Source organism: Canis lupus, chromosome 29 (assembly GCF_048164855.1).
Source record: "Canis lupus baileyi chromosome 29, mCanLup2.hap1, whole genome shotgun sequence".
NCBI classification, from domain to species: domain Eukaryota; kingdom Metazoa; phylum Chordata; class Mammalia; order Carnivora; family Canidae; genus Canis; species Canis lupus.
Window position 1 is genome coordinate 26,764,568 of NC_132866.1, and position 23,260 is coordinate 26,787,827.

Below are 23,260 nucleotides of genomic sequence, written 5' to 3' on the forward strand. Positions count from 1 at the left end.
AGGTTCCTTGTGGGGTGAATGAGGCCTGTGTGAGGTGGCAGTATTTTCAGGTGGATGGCACCAAACTCTTACATTTGAGGCATAGATCAGTTACTTCTGCTCAGGGAATTCACTTGGGACTCAGGGAACCATCAAGGTGCCTGTTCCTGGTTAAGTTTCCCAGAACCCGAACATCATCTTATATTCCACATGTATCTGCATACAGAAGTCAGGACTTCTGTGCACTGTCGCCATATTTGATGTGCAAGACTCCCCAAGGGAAGGAACTTGGGCCAGAGCTAAGTGTGAGACTGACTGGTGCCTCTAGTAGAGTCAAAAGAGGCAGCAGTTGCAGCCAATTTGTAGTTTCTGAAAAAGAGCCCAGAAACAAAATTTTCAAAGTGCCTGGTAGAAAAGACTTTCCCATGAAGAAACAAGTGTGTATGGAGCATCCATTTGCCTACAACTTAACCATATTGCATGTGTGATATAATCCCTCAAATATCTCACTGACTTCTCTTTTTTTCACTTAGTGTAGGTTAAGAGTATTTGGAGCCAGGTATCTGGAGCCTCATTTAATAGAGTTAGCAAAGATTAGGAGTCTAATCCAGGATCCCCTAGGATTTCCTAGATTATTGTTAGTACTTAAATGCATTGGTAACTTTGATTGTGAACTTTGATTATTATTCTTTGTTGTCTTGAGGGCTACTTAGGATTCATTTTGAGTTTGCATTCCTGCTCAAGAGTCTGTGGCTCTCTGTCGATTGAGTATTTTGGTTCCTTTTCTTTAACCCATCAAAGAGGAAACATCTTTGCATGTTTGGCCATGTATACTGTGATGTAAATTTTAGCTAGTCACTTATGCTGAGGTTATAGAAAGTTGGGATGGGTGTTTGGGGCTCATACTAGTGTTGGTAGAAAAACGTTGATCTCTTGTTTGTTTTTAATTGGTAAAACATACATAACGTAAAATATAACTTTTTAAATGTACAGTTCAATGGCATTAAGTATATTCACATCATTGTTGTAAACATGTCCACCTTCCATCTCCAAATTTTTTTTTATCTTCCCAAACTGAAACTCTACATACCCAATAAACAATAACTCTGCATTTCTCCTTCCCACCCCTCCTGGCCACCATCATTCTCCTTTCTGTCTTTGTGAATGGACTACTCTGGGTACCTCATATAAGTTGAATCATTCGGTATTTGTCTTTCTGTGACTGACTTTTTTTCAGTTAGCGTAGTGTCTTCTTCATGGTTCACCCATGTTGTAGCATATGTCAGAATTAATTTCCTTTTTTAGGCCGAATATCATTCCATTGTCTGTATATACTGTATTTTGTATATCCATTTATTGGTTGATGGATATTGGGTTGCTTCCACCTTTTGGTTATTGTGAATACTGCTATGAGCATGGGTATGCAAATACTTGTTCCAGTCCTTACTTTTCACCTCTGTTTTTGAGAGTGTGCTGGTTAAAGTGTCCTGGGTCGGTGGAGTGGAATCCTCAGATTCTTATGAGAGAGATGCACTTGAACTTCCAGGATTTTTTCCATTGGCCACTTTGATATATGAGGGCCTGGTCATTGGAATTCTGACTAAAGTTACGGTTTGAGTAGCAAATATAGGTGTTAGCCCTAGATAACTAGCTCCCCAACCCTCAACAAATGTTCTTTTAATTTAAATTTAGGAGGAACCAGCACAGTTACATAGACCTTGGCAGGAGCAGTTTAGCTCCAACTAGATATGTAGCTTTGGGTAACTTATTTAACCTTTCTGAATTTCAGTTTGTTCATTTGTAAATTGGGACCAATAATACCTTCTTCCTTGGATGGTTAAGGGGATTTGGTGAGAATAATGTACTTTAAGTACTTTACATAAGGCTTAGAGCATCTAGCAGGCATTTAATATATGTTACCTCCTTTGCCACTTATGGCCATTGTGTTTCTCCCTTGGAAAAGAGATGAGTGTAGCTTGGGGCAAGTGACTTCCCTAGTTAGGTCTCTCTTTAAGGTGTCACATAGAGGGCAGTAGGAAAGAGGAAGATTGAGATATTTTGTGTAAGCTTCTGACACAGTTATTAACTTGTAGTTGTTGTCACTCAGCAAGAAGATATGATACATCCCTTAATATGATCTGGCTGGCATTGGGAAACGTTTTGGGGCAGCCCATTCCTGGGGCTATGGAGGATGGAACCGATGAGAATTGTCTCTTAAGGCCTGGAAGATCTCAACTACATCCAAAAGGATACTCTCTGAAATACGCTCTGCCATTCTGTTTTGTGGGGATGAGCAGCCATTGCTCACCAAACGGGCAAAAGTGTATATACAGCGTTGAATTACTATAACATAGGCCCTTCTTTGGAACTATCTCAGACTAAGTGTCTCAAGTCTTTGGTAAGGAAGAGCTTTTGTTAGCCTCTTCTCTCCTTTTAAAAACTACTTAAAAATTGGAGGGGTGCCTGGGTGGCTTAAGTGTCTGACTCTTGGTTTCGGCTCAGTTCATAATCTCAGGGTAGTGAGATTGAGTCATACGGTATGCTTCACGTTCAGTGGGGAGTCTGCTTGTCCCTCTCCCTCTGCTCCTTCCCCATTCTCTCTCTCTCTCTCTCTCTCTAAAATAAATAAGAAATCGGGATCCCTGGGTGGCGCAGCAGTTTGGCGCCTGCCTTTGGCCCAGGGCGCGATCCTGGAGATCCGGGATCGAATCCCACATCAGGCTCCCGGTGCATGGAGCCTGCTTCTCTCTCTGCCTCTCTCTCTCGCTCTCTCTCTGTGACTATCATAAATGAATAAAAAATTAAAAATAAATAAATAAATAAATAAATAAGAAATCTTAAAAAAAAAATTGGAAACATGGTAAACCAAAAGGTTACTTTTTTCTAAAAAAGGACATCCTGCCCCTCTTACCTCCACAATGACTACAACAGGTACTTGATACGAAACTCTTACAGACATATGATTAATTAACAATGCTATGTTTATACAACCAACCTCTTATCTTTTATAGTTATCTTAACTCTCCTCTCTATGTTCTGCTACTTCTGTGACTATCTGTGGAACAGTTTGGCTGGTCATGTGCCCAGATGACACCAAGAGGATAAAGGGCAGTTTTCTGAAAATGTGTGTGTGTGTGTGTGTGTGTAGAGTGGTAAACTAGGAGCCAGCCAGCATGAGCTCTGTACTGCTTATGTGTTGGCAGTGAGATCCCGAGTGCCAGTTCTCTACTGTCCTTGACATGCCCCTGTCTGATATGAAGCTATTATCTTCTTTGGCTTGTAGTTAAATCCTATGCATAGCTCTATACCATGACAGCTATGAATAAGCCTGGCTGCTAATTATTTATACTAGTGTTTTTTGTCTTATTTTGTTTCAGTTCTGATTTTACATAAAGAAAGGGGATCTTGGCTCCTTTTATTTTTTAAAAAATATTTATTTATTTATTTATTTTAGAGAGAGATTGTATACAAGTAGTAAGGGCAGAGGAAGAAGGAGAGGGAATCTCTAGCAGACTCCCTACTGAGCAGGGAGCCTGATATGGGCTCTAGCCCATGACCCTGAAATCATGACCTAAGCTGAAACGCAGAGTCAGATACTTAACTGACTAAGCCACCCAGGCGTCCCTTGGCTCCCTTTAAAGTCTAGATCCGGGGATCCCTGGGTGGCTCAGCAGTTTAGTACCTGCCTTTGGCCCAGGGCGCGATCTTGGAGTCCCGGGATCGAGTCCCGTGTCGGGCTCCTGGCATGGAGCCTGCTTCTCCCTCCTCCTGTGTCTCTGCCTCTCTCTCTCTCTCTGTCTATCATAAATAATAAATAAATAAATATTAAAAACATAAAGTCTAGATCCAATCACGTTCCATTTTCAGTACTTAATTTTAAAGAGGACAAAGTTGAGTGAGAGGCATAGAAAGTTTTAGTTGACAGTTATATGCTGTTTCTCCACTTCTCTCTCTCCCTTCCCTTGCCTCCCTCCCTTCCCCTTTCTCCTTCCTTCCTTCCGTCCTTCCGTCCTTCCTTGAATACTACAAAGGAGGCAGAAACAGAGAAGAAAGCAGAGAGGTGTGTGACGGGAGCTGTAGACAAGAGTGATGAGAGCAGATACACCCTTGCTGAGGCGGTTGATGCTGAGAGAAGCTACTTGGGAGTCTTTTAGTGTTGTGAATGGGCAGTAGAAAGGAAATAATAAGGCATTAAACTCCTGTACTCTAATAAGTAGCCCAGGACCAAGAGAAAAAGTGGACCAAATATGTGAAAATAACCTGGAATAGCCAGTAAGTGGAGAAAGTTATAAACCAGAGTTGAGAGAAGTGTTGGGAACAGTGCAGTCAGCAAATCTAAGCTCACCACTTATAGGGAAGCTTCCTTTCCTTTAACATTTAACTCTGACACTCTTATTTAATCTTTTTTTTTTTTTAAGATTTTATTTATTTATTCATGAGAGAGGCAGAGACATAGGCAGAGGGAGAAGCAGGCTCCATGGAGGGAGCCTGATGTGGGACTTGATCCCAGGACTCTAGAATCATGCCCTGAGCCAAAGGCAGACACCCTGAGCCACCCAGGTGTCCCCACTCTTATTTAATCTTAGTGGAATGGCAGAAAGAACACGAAACAGGAGATCGGGTTCTAGTCCCAGCATAGTCATTAACTAACTACTTGGGGTGGTGGGAGGAGGGAATCTTTTCTAATCCAAAAATGAGGGAACTGGATTACATGATCTCTAAAGTCCTTTCTAGCTCCAAAAATCAGCTCTATTGAAGCCTCACAGACTTAGAACTCCCAGTACATCGGGTTAGAGGATAGTGGACCACATGTGTGTAGTGATGTAGAGGATGCTAACCAGTTGGTAGCATGAGTGCAAAGTCGGGGTGTTGATGCAGGATTTTTAAAAAGCATTATTCCATGGGATGTTATGGCATTCCCTCTTGAGGAGGAATTGTGGTCCCTGATGTCAGAGGCCTGTGAGAACCAATTTTAAGGTTGCTTTGTTAATTTTCTCTGCCTATTAAATTTCCTCTAGAGAATGACTACCTCCAGATGAGAAAACCCTGGCCTTTTTTGAAGGTGGGGGTGCAGAGTAGGGGTCTCTCTGAATGATCAGGGGTAGAATGCAGGTTCTCCCTGACACTGGCTCTCGGAGTATTGCAGTGCTGATTTCTCCTTCTCAGTACTATTTGGCTCCACGAATGTCTGTGGTAGTTGGGACACAGGTCACCTCTTGGCCTGTGCCAGAATTGCTCTCTTCCTCCCCTTGTATTTATCACTTTGTCATCCCTGACTCTGAATCCCAGAGATCAAGCCTAGTTGTAGTCCAGCAGAAGAGCAATAAATCATTGCTCCTACTTCCTTTTCTCCAGGTTTTCTGCTCCTTAATTACCACATAACCACTGCTGAGACTGCATCTTTGTGTTGAGTGTGCTAGGGACAAAAGCCCTCATTGATTGGATGTGTGCAAAAGCTGCTTTGTCTCTCTCCAGCCATTATGTATTGCTGTTTTACCCAGTGCCACATGCTCTATCCGTCCTTTTCTCTTGTTGTCTCTGAGTTTAGAGTCTGATTGTCAGGTGATTTATCCATTAACAGGGCTTGTCTAAACTCTGGGGGTAGGAGGTAGAGTGGGCAGCCCTTAAATAACTCAGCAAGATGATCTTCATTAAAAAGAGAGGTTTGGGGTGGGTTAGTCATTTTTATGTTGATTTTACCTAGTCCCCTTCATTCTCTGAGCTCCTGGTAGGAGTTAAACAGGTCGTGTGATCCAGAATGGGCTCCTATGGAGCTTTTTGGGGGTCTAGTCCAACAGATTGCTTGTTAACAGATAACATCAAAAGGGCCAACTGCCTATCATTTGCCTTTCCATCATGAAACCTTAGAGAACTTGAGTCAGTGTGAGGGTGAAGAGTTCATAAATGAGGATGCCTATGACCTTCATCTCTAGCAAGGCTTTTTTGCTATTTGAGGGGAAGATTCAAGCTTTAGAAACAGAACATAGACAGGGTCTTGTACTTTTCCTTGCCTGCTGTTTCTTTACTGTATCTGTGATTTCAGAAGTTGAGAGTAAGGAGTGTTGTGTGGCAGGCAGCAAGTATCTGGAGAGTCTTACTCCTACTCATCATTCCCTGCTGTTTCAAATCAAAGCTCACGTCTCTTCTGGAAGGGTAGTAAACTTCACACAAAGCTCAGACAGCATGGGAGAATGGAATTCTTTGTTGGCAAAGAAGCAGATACAGTCTTAGAAAAGGAGAGATCAAGCCTTTTTTTGTGTCTGTGGGAGTAGAGAGGGTTGAGGGGGAAAAGACAGAAGGACCACCAATTGCTTGCAGCTGCTGAATGCCCTTCTTCATAGTTTTCCATCAAGTAGAGGAGGTAGGTACAGTGGCACCAATCACGATGGGCACAGAAATAGGATTTACTTCCTGGTTGTGGGTGAAAGAGAGCAAGGGGACTGACGATTTCTTTTATGCTTAATGTTTATTTGCAAAAATGTCTTTATAGCTCCACTGTTAAGCTAGGGACTTGGCACTCAGTCTTTTAACTGAGGTTGCTTGGGTTTTAATCCTCATTAAGCATACCAGGGAGAAAGGGTACCTTTTTGGTAAGTGTTGTCATGATTGAGAAAGGAAAGAGCAAGCTGTCCCCCCCTTTTTTTTTTCTTTTTTTAAGATTTCATTTTTTTATTCATGAGAGACACAGAAAGACAGAGGGAAAAGCAGGCTCCCTGGAGAGCTTGCCTAGCAGGGGACTCGACCCTGGGATCATGACCTGAGCTGAAGGCAGATGCTCAACCATTGAGCCACCCAGATGCCCCTGTACTTTTGTTTTAACAGTTAAGGTTTTTTTTTTTTTTTTTTTTCTTTTCTTTTCATGAGCTCTCCTCCCATCCAGAGTTGAAGTCCAAATTACTTGGGACATCTGGTGACTAGTTAGAATTGAGAGTTATCCCTCTTTAGCCATGATGTTTGAAACAAATGCATAGCTAAAACATAGTGAAATGTCATGCCAGCAGCCTGGGATGAGAGGTGGACCCTCATTTTGACCTATAAGTTGAGTAAATTTAGTGGGAAAATCACTATATGAAAGTAAATTTGGAATACGAAGATGTTCTTTTTTGTTTTGTTTTAAGATTTTTATTTATTTATTTTGAGAGAGAGAGAGAGAGCATGAACAAGGGGAAGGGGCAGATAGAGAGGGAGAAGCAGCCTCCCCAATAAACAAGGAGGCCAATGCAAGACTTGATCGCAGGACCCTGGGATCATGACCTGAGCCAAAGGCAGATGCTTAACTGACTGAGCCAGGTGCCCCTATAGTCAGATTTCTGAGTATAACTGATAAGAGGTCAGACTGTGGGTCTCCCTTGTAGCAGCTAGAGTCATGGCAGGACAGGCATTAGAAAGTTTCTTCCTCTCTTTGAGTTTTAGTTGAAAGGAGAGTTGCCCAAAATGTAACCAGAGGAGGCATTATGCTCCTAGAAAAATCTCAAGGAAAACTATTTCAAGTAACAGTAGTAGTTGTTAGATAGGGCTCCAAAGGAAAGGGTGGAGAGATTCAACTAATTGATGTGAAAGTTGGAGATCAAGTTCTTCTCTCGGAATATGGAAGCACCAAAGTAGTTCTAGATGACAAGGATCATTTCTTATTTAGAGATGGTGACATTCTTGGAAAGGGTGTAAACTGAAAAAAATCATTATTGAAATGGCATTAAGTGAAGCTGCTCATTCCAGTGAAGTTGTGAAATAGTTCATCATGTAATTTTTGTGTATCTCTTTTATGATAAACTAATAATGTTCAAGAAAAAAAAGCATCACAAAGAAGTAGATTTTTAAAAACCTTCTACGGGCAGATAAGTAGATATGTGCTTCGGAAGGTCATTACTTGCCTCAGATATATCTACCTTACCTATTTTAAAAAAGTTCTAGGTAGCTGTGTTCTAGCCCTATTTGGGTTTCTTAGATCTAAATCTGTTGTCATTGCTTTCATTTAACTTTATTGATTATTCTTGGAATACCTTGTTGATGTCTTTTTTTTTTTTTTTTTTTAAAGCCTTGATAAATTTGCTGAAGTTCCTTATGTCAAATGAGACTGTACTTTTGGCCAAACACAACATTTTTACATTAGCCCTTATGGTGAGTAACAAAAAAAAAATATTTCTTAAGGGGAGTGGGAGGTGCAGGCTTCTAATAATGGAAGGAATAAGTCGTGGGGATTAAAGGTACAGAATAGGGAGTATAGTTAATGGTGTTGTAACGGTGTTACATGGTGACGGACGGTAGCTCTACTTGTGAGCATAGCACAATATAAAGACTTGTTGAATCACTGTGTTATACACCTGAAACTAATGTAATATGTGTCAACTGTACTTAAACTAAAAACATTTTTTTTTTCCTTTTTCTGAAGCCATATCCAAAGACAGATGGGCCAGGTTGAAACAGGAGCTAGTATTTCTGGGAGCTATGGCATAGGGGAGCCAGACCTTTATTTTCCTTTTGGATTTGAATCTCTAGACTGGCGCTCCCTACTCTTCCCTCTCACCCATATCTTTGGCAAACTTGAGATTCTTTCATGAGAGTGTATTTTCTGGCAGGGGCAGGTATGGGTCAGATCTCTGTGAGCCTTTGTCCCTGGTGAGAGACTGTACTAGACTACTATAGTCTCTATGTTGATACAGAGCAAAGCCTCTGGAGGTGTCCCAGCCAGATGAATGGTTCCATCATAGCTCTACTTGGTTTCAGAGGGACAGTACAGATGCCTGTTTATCTGAGTGGTTATTTAGAGCAGAAGGAAGGGATTATGCTTTTTGACTGTCTTCTTAGAAGGTTACCCGATGTGTTCATAAAAGTTTAACATATGAGGGGGAAAAGCCCTGATTTGTAGCATTTGTGGATTTCTGTGGTAAAACTACTCCCATCATGGCCAATTTCAAGCTAACAATGTGACATTGTTGAATGCAGAGCTGGGGAGATGAGCAGTAACATACCATTATATGATAGTTCCACCACACAGATATAATTAATGAAAGTTAATCTCAAGAACATAAATAATACTAAAAGATAAAAAATAATTAGGAAGTTGTGAATTTGAGTATTCATTTTAATACAATTTATTGAATTGTAAGTTTATATGTTAGTTTATAATAATGGCTTTGTTAAACAACCAGCTCATAAAATTCCTCAAAATTTAACAGTCAGTTCTGTTAAAGCCAATAAGAACTGGCTACAACATACTACTGACAGTACCCTGCTGGTCTTCATAGAGTGATGCCTGTGTATGGGGTTTCGCTTCTTTTTTAGATTGTGAACCTATTTAATATGTTTATCACATATGGCGACACATTCCTGCCTACTCCCAGCAGCTATGATGAACTGTACTATGAAATTATCCGCATGCACCAGAGCTTTGACAACCTCTACTCTATGGGTAAGCTGTCTTTTCTTTTTACTCCCCTCTCCCTATCTGCTGTGATTTTTGGCATGTAAGGAGAAAAGACTACAAAAGATTCTCTTCTAGTTGCTTGGTGCCCTGCTTGGCATAGAAATATAGAAGTCTTTTCTCAGGCAATAGGAAGTTATATGTAGAATTCTTTGCTTTGGGGAACTCAAAATTCATCTCAGTAGAAAGCTGGTTAGCAGCCCTTATGTTTGTGTGAGAGAGAGAGAATAGGGAGGCTTGTGGATTTAGTGGCTGCCAGTGAGATGGGAGTGAGAGAGTGGGTGGAAATTGACAGCAGCAAATAGAAGAGCTTGGATCCCAAAGGAACATTGTGTGATTTGAAAAGGTACAGGATTTTAAAGAGTTTTAATGTAGCTATGTATTTTTAGCAAAACCTACAAGAAGAAGTGGGCATTAGATAAAAATCTTTCTTGCAAACCATTTGGGAATTGGCTCAGTGAAAATTTACTCTGTGGCCATAGTAAATATAACTTATTTCTGAAAGAGAACATGTATCCCTGTAAGTTTGAGTGAAAAGTCTACAAACCTACCTGGAGTTTGAAAGGTCAGGAAAGGTTTCTGTAGATTGCACAGAAACAGAAAGCTCCTCACTAAAGCTATTAAGAAAACTCTCACTAGCTTATTGAGGTACAATTAATATATAATAAACTGCACTTATTTAAAGTATACAATTTTTGTTAAGTTTTGACATACATATGTACATGAAGCTTTCACTATGATCAAGATAATGAACATATCCATCCCCTTCCAAAGTTTTCTTGTATCTCTTTATGTCCTTCCTACCATCTCTTACCACCTCTATCAGTTGCTTTCTATCTCTGGGCAATGCCAGTCGGCTTTCTTTCACTACAGATTGGTTTGCTTTATCCCTTTTGTTGAGACTATTTGTGAAAACTCTCTCCTGTATCATGTGAAAATTGGAGGGGGTTTGGAACAAGTACTAGGAGAAAGGATAGAAGCAAACAGTGGAAAAGAAGATACATGTATGGTAAAATTCACCGTCTTTAATATACAGTTCTGAGTTTTGATAAATGTGTATAGAAAAAAGTCTACAATCTCAAAAACAAGGATATTGGTAAAGCTGGGTAGATGCAAACCATGTAAGGAACACTGAGCACATTTGGCAATAGAAATCTGCTAGAGGGTTTTCATGAAGACTTCCTAGCTCCTAAAAAAAGAGACCATGAGTCTTGATATGACAACTGGAACTTGGTATTCTCAGCTCTCATATCTTGCTGCTGTAGCTGCAATAGGCCCGCTAAACCGCTGAGCCACCCAGGCTGCCCTCATTATGGTTTTAATTTGTATTTCCCAAATGAATAATGATGTTGAACATCTTTCCTATTCTTATTTGCCATCTTCTTTGGTTTTGAAGATCTTTTGCCTATTAAAAAAAACATTGCATACCCATGTTCATGGCAACATTATTTATAATAGCCAAAAGATGAAAGCAATACAAATGGCCACTAAAGGATGAATGGATAAGTAAAATGTGGTGTATACATTGAATGGAATACTATGCAGTCTTTAAAAGGAAGGGAGGGGCAGCCCGGGTGGCTCAGCGGTTTATCACTGTCTTTAGCCCAGGGCGTCATCCTGGAGACCTAGGATCCAGTCCCATGTCGGGCTCCCTGCATGGAAGCCTGCTTCTCCCTCTGTCTGTATCTCTTCCTCTTTCTCTCTCAGTGTCTCTCACGAATAAATAAAATAAATAAAATAAAATATAAAAAATAAAATAAAATATAAAATAAAATAAAATAAATAAAATAAAATAAAATGGAAGGCAGTCTGTTATATGCTACAGTGTGGATGAATGTTGAGAACATCACGCTAAGTGAAATAAGCAAGTCACAAAAGGACAATACTGTATGGTCCCATTTATGTGAGATATCTAAAGTAGTCAAATTTGTAGATACAGAAAGTAGAATGGTGGTTACCAAGGGATGGGGGAGGGTGCAAAGGAAGTTATTTAACAACTAGGACTTCACTTCTGCAAGGAAAAAAGGTTCTGCAAATCTGTTTTGCAACAATGTAAGTGTGCTTAACACTATGGAACAATACACTTAAAAATGGCTAAGCCGGTAAATTTTATATGTGTTTTTTTCTACCACACACACAAACTAAACTCTAGACTTTATTTGGATTCTACTACTTTTTCCTCTAATGTCCTTTCTGGATTCCAGAATTCTATCCATGTTACATTTAGTTTTAATATCTCTTTAGTTTCTTACAGTCTGACAGTTTCTTAGTATTTCTTTGTTTTTCATGATTTTGACAGTTTTGAGGAGAATCTTCCTCAATTTTGTCTGTCTCATGATTTATTCAGGGTTGGACTGGGGTTCTGGGTTTTCAGGAAGAATGCCACAAAGTCAAAGTGGCCTTTTCATCACATTTGGGTATATGTTATTAACCTTTATCACTAACCCATTATTTAGAGTTCTTCTTTAAGGAGAAATGGTTGTTTGATTTTTTAATTTTGAGATGTGAGATTTCTTTGTGTGTGTATGATTTATTTTTTATTTTATTTAAATTCAATTAATTAAACATATAATGTATTACTGGTTTTAGACATAGAGGTCAGTGATTCATCAGTCATATAATAATAACACAGTGCTCATTACATCATGTGCCCTCCTTAATGTTCATCACCCAGTCACCCCGTCCTTCTACCCTCCTCCCCTCTAGCAACCCTATGATTTGTTTGTTTCCTATGATTAAGAGTTTCTTATGGTTTATCTTCCGCTCTGATTTTGTCTGTTTTATTTTTTTCCTCTCTTCCCCTATGATCCTCTGTTTTGTTTCTTAAATTCCACAACAGTGAGATCATATGATAATTGTCTTTCTCTAGTTAACTTATTTCACTTAGCAAAATATCATCTAGTTCAGTCCATATTATTGCAAATGGAAAGATTTCTTTTGATGACTGAGTAGTATTCCATTTTGTGTGTGTGTGTGTGTGTGTGTGTGTGTGTGTGTGTGTGTGTGTGTATCCCACATCTTCTTTGTCCATTCACCTGTTGGTAGACATTTGGGCTCTTTCCCTGGTTTGGCTATTGTGGACATTGCTACTATAAACATTGGGATGCAGGTGTCCCTTCAGATCACTACATTTGTGTCTTTGTGGTAAATACCCAGTAGTGCAATTGGTGGGTCATAAGGTAGCTCTATATTTTCAGCTTTTTGAGGAACCTCCATACTGTTTTCCAGAGTGGCTGCACTGGCTTGCATTCCCACCAACAGTGTAAGAGGATTCCCCTTTCTCCTCATGTGTGCCAGTATCTGTCATTTCCTGACTTGTTAATTTTAGCCATTCTGACTGTTGTGAGGTATTATCTCATTGTGGTTTTGATTTGTATTTCCTTGATGGTGAGCATTTTTTCACGTGTCTGTTGGTCATTTGTATGTCTTCTTTGAAGAAACGTCTATTTTGCACACTGGTCCTTTTTTGGTTAGGTGTTTTACAAATATTTTCTTTCAGATTGTAGCTTGTATTTTCATTTTCTTAATGTCTTTCAAAGACTTTTTTTTTTAAGATTTTTATTAATTTAAGAGAGAGAGAGAGCATGCCTGAACTTGAGCAGGGAGAGGAGCAGAGGAGAACGGAGAGGGAGGGGAAAGAATCTCGAGTAGACTTCACACTTGAGCACAGAGCCTGATGTGGGGCTCAGTCACACAACCCTGAGATCATGACCTGAACCAAAACCAAGAGTTGGACACTTAACCGACTGAGTGACTCAGGCACCCCATTTGTTTTTTCTTATCAAATAATGATACTTATTTTTCAGTCCCATCCACCTATTAGGGAAAGATTTTTGTTATAATACACCTAGCAGATTTCCATTTTTCTTGGTTGCAAACTACCAAAGAAGTTTTAAATTTTGATTAGTTTATTAATTGTTTCTTTTATGGGTTTGTGCTTTTTGTGTAGTATCTAAGAAATCTTTCTCTAACCCAAGGATAAAATTATTATCTCTCTTTTTTTTCTAGGAGTTTTATGGTTTTAGTACTTTATATTTAGTTCTGAGATTCAGTTCAAGTTAATTTCTCTATATACTGCTAGGTTTGAGTTGGGGTTCATGTTTTACATATGCAAGTCCACTTGTTTCAGCACCATTTGTTGAGTGGTGTTTCTTTCTCTATTGAATTGCTTTGTCAAAAATCAGTTGACTTTACATGTGTAAATATTCTATCCTGTTGCTGTATGTATCTTTCCTTTCACAAATAACACTGCCTTGATTACTATAAAAGTAATTCTTGAAAGCAGATAGTGTGAGTCCTTCAACTTTGTTCTTTTTTTAAAAGATTTTAAATGTTTTTGTTTTATTTTAGAGAGCAAGAAAAAGAGAGTGAGTGTGAGTAGGAGGAGGGACAGAAGGAGAGTGAGAGGGAGAAGGAGAGACGATTCCCTCCTGAGCACATAGCCTGATGCAGGGCTTGATTTCACAACCCTGAGATCATGACCTGAGCCAAAATCAAGAATTGGACACCTAACCAATTGAGCTACCCAGGCACCCCAGGATTTTGTTTTGAAGATTTTATGGTAATCGTTACACCCAAAGTGGGACTTGAACTCACAATTCTGAGATCAAGAGCCTCATGCTCCACTGACTGAGCTAGCTCCTCAGTTTTATTCTGTCTCAAAATTGTTTTGGCTATCTTAGATACTTTTTCATATGAATTTAAGTATATGTTTTTGTTAAAACCCTACTGGGATTTTAATTAAGATTAGGATGAATCTAGGAGCACCTGGGTGGCTCAGTCAGTTAAGTGTCTGCCTTCTGCTTGAGTCATGATCCCAGAGTCCTGGGATGGAGCCCCACATTGGGCTCCCTGCTCAGCTGAGAATTTGCTTTTTCCCTCTTCCTCTGCCCCTCCCCCTGCTTGTGTGCTCTCTCTCACGATCACTCTCAAATAAATAAAATCTTTTAAAAAGATAAAAATTTTAAAATAGATTATGATGAATCTATAGATCATTTTGGGGAAAATTGACATCTTAATAATACAACTTATAGCCTGTGAACATTTATTGAAGTATTTGATTTTTCTCATCAAACATATTGCACATGCTGCACATATTTTATTAAATTTATCTCAAAGCATTTCATGGAATCTGGTGCTGTTGGAAATGGTATTTTTTTAGAACTTCAATTTTTATTTGCTCATTGCTAATATATAGAAGCACTGTTGATTTCTAAATTTACTTTGTATCCTGTCATCTTGCTAAACTCACTTACTAGATTTAGTAGCTTATAATCTTTTTAGAATTTTCTATGTGAACAGCTGTGTAGTTTGTAAATAAAAGAGTTTTATTCCTTTCGGGGCACCTGGATGGCTCAGTTGGTTAAGTGTCTGCTTTTGGCTCAGGTCATGATCTCACAGTCCTGGGATCAAATCTCACATTGGGCTCCCTGCTCAGTGGAGAGTTTGCTGCTTTTCCCTCTCTCTGTACCCCATTCCCTCACTCATGCCCCCCCAAATAAATAAATAAAATATTTTTAAAATGAGTCTTATTCCTTTTATTCTAATCTGTATGCCTTTTATTTCTTTTTCTTGCCTTATTTCACTGGTTAGGACCTCCAGTAGCATATTACTTTATTTTTTTAAAAGATTTTATTTTATTTATTCATGAGAGACACAAAGAGAGGCAGAGACATAGACAGAGGGAGAAGCAGACTCCCCATGGGGAGCCTAGTGCAGGACTCGATCCCAGGACCCTGGGATCACAACCTGAACCAAAGGCAGACACTCAACCGCTGAGCCACCCAGGTGCCCCTCCAGTAGTATATTAAATCAGAGTGGTGAGAATGGATATATTTGTATTTTTTACAATCTTAAGATTATTCTTCATTAAGTATGATGTTAGCTATAGGTTTTTTTCTTTTTTTTAAGGTTTTATTTGTTTATTTATGAGAGACACAGAGAGAGAGAGAGAGAGAGAGGTAGAGACACAGGCAGAGGGAGAAGCAGGCTCCATGCAGGGAGCCTGATGTGGGACTCGATCCCGGGACTCCAGGATCACACCCTCGGTTGCAGGCGTTTTGACACTAAACTGCTGCTCCACCAGGGCTGCCCTCATTATGGTTTTGATTTGCATTTCCCTGATGAGTCATCGTGTTGAATATCTTTAAATATGTCCATTAGCCATCTATATGTCTTCTCAGAAAAACATCTATTCAAATCTTCCACTCATTTAATTGCATTGTTTGTTTTTTGGTGTTGAGTTTAGGAGTTTTTTTATTTTGGATATTAACCCCTTATCATATATATAATTTGCAAATGTCTTCTCCCATTTAGTAGGCTTGTTTTGTTGATATTTTCCTTCCTTTTCTATGCAAACGCATTTTATTTTTGTTATAATTCCAATTATTTATTCCTGCTTTTCCCCCCTTTGCCTGAAGAGACAGATCCAGAAAAATATTGCTAAGATTGATGTCCTAGAGTCTATTGCCTATATTTCCTTTTAGGAGTTTTATGGTTTCAGATTTTACATTTAGGTCTTTAATCCATTTTGAGTTTATTGTATATGGTATAAGGAAGTGTAGCCTTGTTTGCATGTAGCTGTCCAGTTTTCCCAACACCATTTATTGTAGAGACTATCTCTTCTCCATTGTATATTCTTGCCTCCTTTGTCATAGATTAATAGATGCGATTTTATTTCTGGATTCTCTACTCTGTTTCATCAATCTATGTGTCTGATTTTGTGCTAGTTCCATGCTGTTTTGGTTACTATAGCTTCGTAGTATAGTTTGAAATCTGGGGGCATGATATCTCCAGGTTTGTTCTTCTTTCTCAAGATTTCTGTGGCTGTTCAGGATCTTTTGTGGTTCCATACAAATTTTATGATTATTTGCTCTATTTCTGTGAAAAGTGCTGTTGGTATTTGGATAGGGATTGCAGTGAATTTCTTTTCTTTTCTTTTTTTTTTTTTTAAGATTTATTTATTTATTTATGATAGACATAGAGAGAGAAAGAAAGAGGCAGAGACACAGGAGGAGGGAGAAGCGGGCTCCATGCCGGGAGCCCGACGTGGGACTCGATCCCGGGACTCCAGGATAGCGCCCTGGGCCAAAGGCAGGCGCTAAACCACTGAGCCACCCAGGGATCCCCCTGCAGTGAATTTCTATATTGCTTTGGGTAGTATGGACATTTTTAACAATATAAATTCTTCCAATCTATGAGCAGGGGATATCTTTCTATTTATTTATGTCATCTTCAGTTTCTTTCACCACTGTCTTATAGTTCTCAGAGTCCCAGGTGTTTCACCTCTTAAATTTACTTGTAGGTATTTTAATCTTTTTGATGCCATTGTAAATGGGATTATTTTCTTAATTTCTCTTTCTAATTGTTGGTTATTAGTGAATGGAGACAGCAGATTTCTGTATATTAATTTTGTATCTTACTGCTTTACGGAATTCATTTATCAGTTCTAATAGTTTCTAGTGGAGTCTTTAGTGTTTCTATATATAGTATCATGTCATATGCAAATAGTGACAACTCTACTTTTTTCTTCCCGATTTGGATGTCTCTTCTGTATTTTTTAATATGCTGTTGATCTCATTAATCTTAGCTCATTTTATCCAGTGTAGTTTGCATTTCAGAAGGTTTTTTTCTTCCCTAAAAGTTCTTTTTGGACTTCTTTTTTAATATGTCCATTTCTTTCCTCATTGTATTTGTATTTTTCTCAATCTTCCTGAGAATACAGACCATATTTACACTAGTTGTTTTATTTATTTTTTTTTTAGGATTTTATTTATTCATGAGACACAGAGAGAGAGAGGCAGAGACATAGGCAGAGGGAGAAGCAGGCTCCCTGAGGGGAGCCTTACACGGGATTGGATCCCAGGACCCTGGGATCATGACCTGAGCCAAAGGCAGTCGCTCAACCATTGAGCCACCCAGGTGCCCCTACACTAGTTGTTTTAATGTCTTTTTCTGTTAATTCTGCTAGTTTTTCTTCATGTTTAGATCTGTTTCTATTGGCTGGTTTTTCTCTTGCTTATTGGTTATATTTTTATGCTGCTTTGAATGCCTGGTAATTTTTAAATTGGATTTTAGACATTGTGATTTTAATGTTGTTAGTGCTAGATTTTGTTATTTTATATAATGTTAAACTTTGTTTTAGAATGGGTTATGTTATTTGGAATCAGTTTTATCCTTTCAGGTTTGCATTTAAGAGTTTTCAGGGGAGGTTGGGAGCAATTTTTAATATAGGCTAATTTGGCCCCATTACTAGTACAATATCCATCTGCAGACTCTGTCTGAAAACCAGTATATGAGTAGATCTTTCTACTCTTACTGGTGGAAAGACAAATTATTTTATTTGTGGAGTCTTACATGAGCTTTACAATTTCTTTTCCTTTCCAGTGGTTTTTTGTGCCCAGCCTTGAGTATTTTCCTCTTCTCTATATACAGATCAATATTCAGCTAAGAGGATCCCTCTACACACCTCCAGAGTTCCCTGTTGAACGCCCTCTTCTGCAGTACTCTGCCCCATTCTAGGTGCCTTGGCCTCTCTAAGTGTTGATCTCTATGTCTTTGGCTTGGCAAGACTTCTGGGTTCTGTTTAGGTTCTTCCTCCCTGCCCCACATGCTAGAAACTTCTCCATGCAGTAAGCTGGGGTAATCATAGGGCTCCCCTTGTTTTTTTTCTTCAGGGATCACAGTTCTGTATGCCTGTTGTCCAGTATCTTTTATTTTTAATCTTTATTTTTTAAATTTATTTTTAAAGGTTTATTTATTTATTAATGAGAGACACAGAGAGAGAGAGAGAGACAGAGACACAGGCAGAGGGAGAAGCAGGCTCCATGCAGGGAGTCTGAAGTGGGACTCAATCCCAGGTCTCCAGGATCACACCCTGGGCTGAAGGCGGTGCTAAACCGCTGAACCACCCGGGCTGCCCTATTGTCCAATATCTTGTAGATGTTGTTTCATCTGTTCTGTCCAGTGTTCTGTCATTTGAGGTAGGAGGGTAAATTATGTCTTGTTCTCCTGTCATGTCTAGAAAAGGGAGGCTCACTGAAACATTTTTGATAAAAGCACACATTTAATACTCCTATGACATTAATTTACTGCAGTCAAGTCCACTGAATTAGGAAGGCTCTCCAAAGAAGCTGCCCTGAACCATAAATGATACCAATTTTAAACGTTTTTTTTTTTTTAAAGATTTATTTATTTATTCAGAGAGAGAGAGAGAGAAGCAGAGACACAGGCAGAGGGGGAAGCAGGCTCCATGCAGGCAGCCCGACGTGGGACTCGATCCAGGGTCCCCAGGATCACGCCCTGGGCTGCAGGCGGCGCTAAACCGCTGTGCCACCAGGACTGCCCTTAAACTGTTTTTTTTTTTAATTAAAAAAAGATAATTACAAATACTAAAGAAAAAGCAAGATGGAAAGATTAAAAAATTTTTACATTCTTCCCTTTCTAGTGCTACCATTGGTTTCATAGCAGTATATTAGCCTATGTGAATGCATAGTTTTACATAGTTATACTCATGTTATCCTTCTGTTTTGTGTTTTTAAAACATATGTCATATGGGCAGTCCCGGTGGCTCAGCGGTTTAGCACCGCCTTCAGCCCAGGGCCTGATCCTGGAGACCTGGGATCAAGTCCCACATCAGGCTCCCTGCATGGAGCCTGCTTCTCCCTCTGCCTGTGTCTCTGCCTCTCTCTCTCTCTCTCTCTCTCATGAATAAATAAATAAAATCTTAAAAAAAAAAAGAGTCATATTCTTTTTTTTTGTAATTTTCTTAAGTCTTTCTCTCTGTCTTATTTTGTACAATGTGGGTATAGTTTATTTAACCATTCTTTTCATGGAAATTATAGTTGTTTCCAGTTTTTACTATTATAAAAATGTATAATACGGCTGTGTATATGTTACACATACATATGTAGTAAATTATTACTACATAATTTACTACATAAATGATTACCTTAACTTGAGGCTTTTAGGGAATTTTGAAATAATTTTGTGTTTAAATTTGGTAACAAAAAAGAATGTAAAAGCCTATGGCATTTCCAAGGGAATGCAGTAATGAGGTCATCTGGTGCCTGTTCACTAAGGAACAGAGCTGACAGAATGTTACAGAGAAATAATCAATTGACAGAGTTAAATACCTCTCTGAGGAAGGAGACAAAAATTCAGCTCAACTCCGTAAATGTTTTGGTCCCTACCATCAGAGAATTTATAATCTAGTGGAGGATCTAGTGAAAAACACATCGAAGGAGTTTCACAGTTGAGTTGGTAAAGATATGTCTGACCTGCTGAAACAGTTGTGTTCATTGCACGACTAAATTTGCACGTACACTGAGTGAAACCAGATTGCAGACTGAGAAGCTTTAACTTGGAACTATACCAACTTACCTGGCACTAAATCTTGTAAATTAGAAAAGCAGTGTTTTGATAATATGTTTTATTAAGGCTTCCATAGTCTCTTCCATAAAATTGTATGAATTTATGAAAATGAGGTGTTGCTAGAACAGATGCAGAGCAGCCAGATGAATTTTCTTTCTCTGTTACAGCTGTAGGTCTTCCCTCTGATACAGCTGCTTCTGCTACTCCTTGCTAGAATACTGGCCAGGAATAGGTAGTGATGGTACTCAGGTATAAAGTTCCTAGGCACAGGTGCCTGGGTGGCTCAGCAGTTGAGCATCTGCCTTTGGCTCAGGGTATAATCCCACAGTCCCAGGATCGAGGCCCACTTCAGGATCCTTGTATGGAACCTGTTTCTCCCTCTGTTTGTGTCTCTGCCTCTCTCTCTCTCTGTCACGAATAAATAAATAAAATCAATAAATCAATAAAGTTCCTAGACAGATTGGTTCCACATTTCTTTTTTTTTTTTTTTAAGATTTTATTTATTTATTCATGAAAGACACAGAGAGAGGCAGAGACACAGGCAGAGGGAGAAGCAGGCTCCCTGCGGAGAGCCTGAGAGGCTGATGTCAGACTCCACCCTCGAACTCCAGGATCACACCCTGAACCGTAAGGCAGATGCTCAACTGCTGAGCTACCCAGGCATCCCCGTTCCACATTTCTTAATGTTTTTTGGGCTCCACTTTACTTCCTTTGGGAAAGTCTCAAATTCATTCATTTGTTTGGGAGGCCATTTATCTAAATAATAATAGCTAATGTTTATACAGCATTTATTATATGCCAGGCGCTGATCTAAGGTTTTATGTATATTAACATTTAATTTTCATAATAATCCTTTCATGTAAGTATTGCTATTATCTTAGTAAATGGCAGGGGCTGGAATTGGACTCTGACAGTTGACTTTAGGGTTCATACACATACCTACTTACTATAAGTACATGCTCTGGAGTCATACCCTCCAGGTTCAAATTCTAGCTCAGTTACATATAACTGCTTGAATGACTTAGATAATTGTCTCCTCTGAGCCTCAGTTTCCTCATCTTTATGCTATCTTGAATATAATCTAACTTTGTTCACTTCTTGGCACATAGTAAACTTGGCTCTTAATTATTTATTCCTTCATTTAAAACATAAACTTGGGGATACCTAGGTGGCTCAGTGTTGAGCGTCTGCCTTCAGCTCAGGGCGTGATCCTGGAGTCCTGGGATTGAGTCCTATGTCAGGCTCCTTGCTTGGAGCCTGCTTCTCCTGTCTCTGCCTCTTTCTGTGTCTCTCATGAATAAGTAAATAAAATATTTAAAAAACAAAACAAAACAAAACCAGAAACTTGGAGTGCCTACCATGTGCTTGCTCTTCCAAGGAGCAACGTGCTGGTTTGTCTCTTTTCTAAAATGGTATCAGTTACTGTAATGTATGGCCCTGAAGCTTTTAGCTGATTGAGGATGTTCTATATTTCCATCATCTTTCCTCCTATTGGTAAGTATGGAAAAGAGATAGAATTTGATCATAAAAGGGAAGGGTATTCCTGTTGATTCATGTTGTAGGTCACACAATTAAGTCAAAGGATCTAAAACAGGTTACTTCTTGATTGAAACATGACCGTTCTCCATCTGGCAAGATTATTTGTATTGTTTGACCCAGCTTAAATATTTAGGAGAAAGATATGTATGGAATAGAAAGGAATACTTATTCAGCCAGCCACTTCCACTAAATCAGCCCTACCCATTAGGTAAATGATAAATGTGGCAGCGAGGTTAACCTTATCTTACCACCTCAGTGTAGGTTTTAAACAAATGTGAAAACTAAGTATGGAAACCTGTTAGGGAGTAAATGGAGGGGATTTGGGTTCCCCTGCCCAATTGGGTTCCCCTGCCCCTTGGGGCAGAGGAGGAGAGGAGTATTTTGATAGAAGTGAAAAAAAGGGATGCCTGGGTGGCTCAGCTGTTGGGTATCTGCCTTTGGCTTGGGGCATAATCCCGCAGTGCTGGGATCGAATCCTACATTGGACTTCCTGCATGGAGCTTGCTTCTCCCTTTGTCTCTGCCTCTCTCTCTCTCTCTCTCTCTGTCTCTCATAAATAAATAAATAAAACCTTAAAAAAAAAAAAAAAGGAAAGTAAAATAAAGCTAGAAGGAAAAAAGTCCTGGTGAAGATAGTTGAGAATAAGCCCATATATTTTTCACTAAGATAAGGAAGTTTTATTTATTTATTTTTATTTTTTAAGATTTTGTTTATTCATAGAGACACACACACACACACACAGAGAAAGAGGCAGAGAGAGAAGCAGGCTCCATACAGGAAGTCTGATGTGGGACTCCATCCCAGGTCTCCAGGACTACACCCCAGGCTGCAGGTGGTGCTAAACCGCTGCGCCACCAGGGCTGCCCCGATAAGGTAGTTTTAAACAGAACATTGGTGTAGGTTCTGTTTGGTTATTCTAATAATGCTCTTCTGATATGTGTCTTTATTCCTCATATTTGTGATTTTTTTTTTTTTTTATTGGGGGTCTGACAATCTTTTTTCTTTTCTTCCTTATAGTCCTGAGGCTTTCTACCAATGCAGGCCAGTGGAAAGAAGCAGCTAGCAAGGTGACCCATGCGTTGGTTAATATCAGGTACGGAATGAGAATTTACCTCTTTCAGAGTTCCTTGGCTTATCCTGAGGTTTATTGTACCTTTCTGAGTGGAGTGTGTTGAACACTACTGCTATTTTTAAGTCCTGATGTCTGTAGGAGTGGAAGAAATGTCATACTTGATCAAGAAAAGCAGGAGAACATGAGACTTTCATATTGTCATATTGAAATAGCTCACAGTGCAGTTCATGAATTTTCTTACCAAGATGGTTGCAAGCCCTTTTCAGGCGTCTTTGTTGCCAAAGTGTTTTCTGTGTATAGGCCATCTGAAAGCTTTTCTCTGAAATTTTTTTCTGCCATTCTCTGTGAGTTCAGTGAATGACTCATGGGGATCTGGAACTTTGACGTTTTGCTTTACATGGCTCTTTCTATTTGTGGTAAACAGAGGCAAATGGAGCTCATGGGGCTAAGATTATTTTAGGTTCCTTATGAAACAGCAAGGCAATTACAGAGTGCTATATGTATTGGATAAAATTGAGTCCGACTTGGAGTTTGGCTTAGGGTCTTGAGGAAATACCACACACTCACAGAAGTGAACTCTTTGTAAATGGAGAGAATATACTTTCAGTATCGTGAAATCTCAAGCTGACTTTCCTTATATTCCTCGTTCCCTTTGTGCCTATCATTTCCCATTTTCTCAACAGTTATTAAATTGTTCTTGCAAACAATTGAAAGATTAACACTTGAGTAGAAGAGGCAAACCCAGCAGATGGGGAAACTTGATTTAGCTCCAGATGTAAGGCTTGCCAGCCATTCCCAGCGATGGTAATGCACATCCACAACTTGGTATAGATTCTAATGTGTGGCAGAGCTGGGATTTAGTTTTTATTTCTGTATCT

At 39.2% G+C, this 23,260-nt stretch overlaps 1 protein-coding gene and 1 pseudogene across 9 annotated transcripts in view; both read left to right on the forward strand.

Annotated features, from left to right (window-relative positions):
* Window positions 1-23,260, forward strand: part of ARMH3 (armadillo like helical domain containing 3) — a 181,713-nt gene that overhangs the window by 71,249 nt on the left and 87,204 nt on the right. For 8 of the 9 annotated variants that reach the window (XM_072805591.1, XM_072805593.1, XM_072805584.1 and 5 more), the window contains 3 exons: window positions 8,015-8,097; window positions 9,262-9,388; window positions 22,328-22,403. In XM_072805591.1, coding sequence (XP_072661692.1) covers window positions 8,015-8,097; window positions 9,262-9,388; window positions 22,328-22,403 — 286 coding nt within the window. The remainder of the gene's footprint in view (window positions 1-8,014; window positions 8,098-9,261; window positions 9,389-22,327; window positions 22,404-23,260) is intronic. The other variant, XM_072805589.1, reaches the window with a different exon arrangement.
* On the forward strand, window positions 6,365-7,649 carry LOC140620486 (10 kDa heat shock protein, mitochondrial pseudogene; annotated as a pseudogene).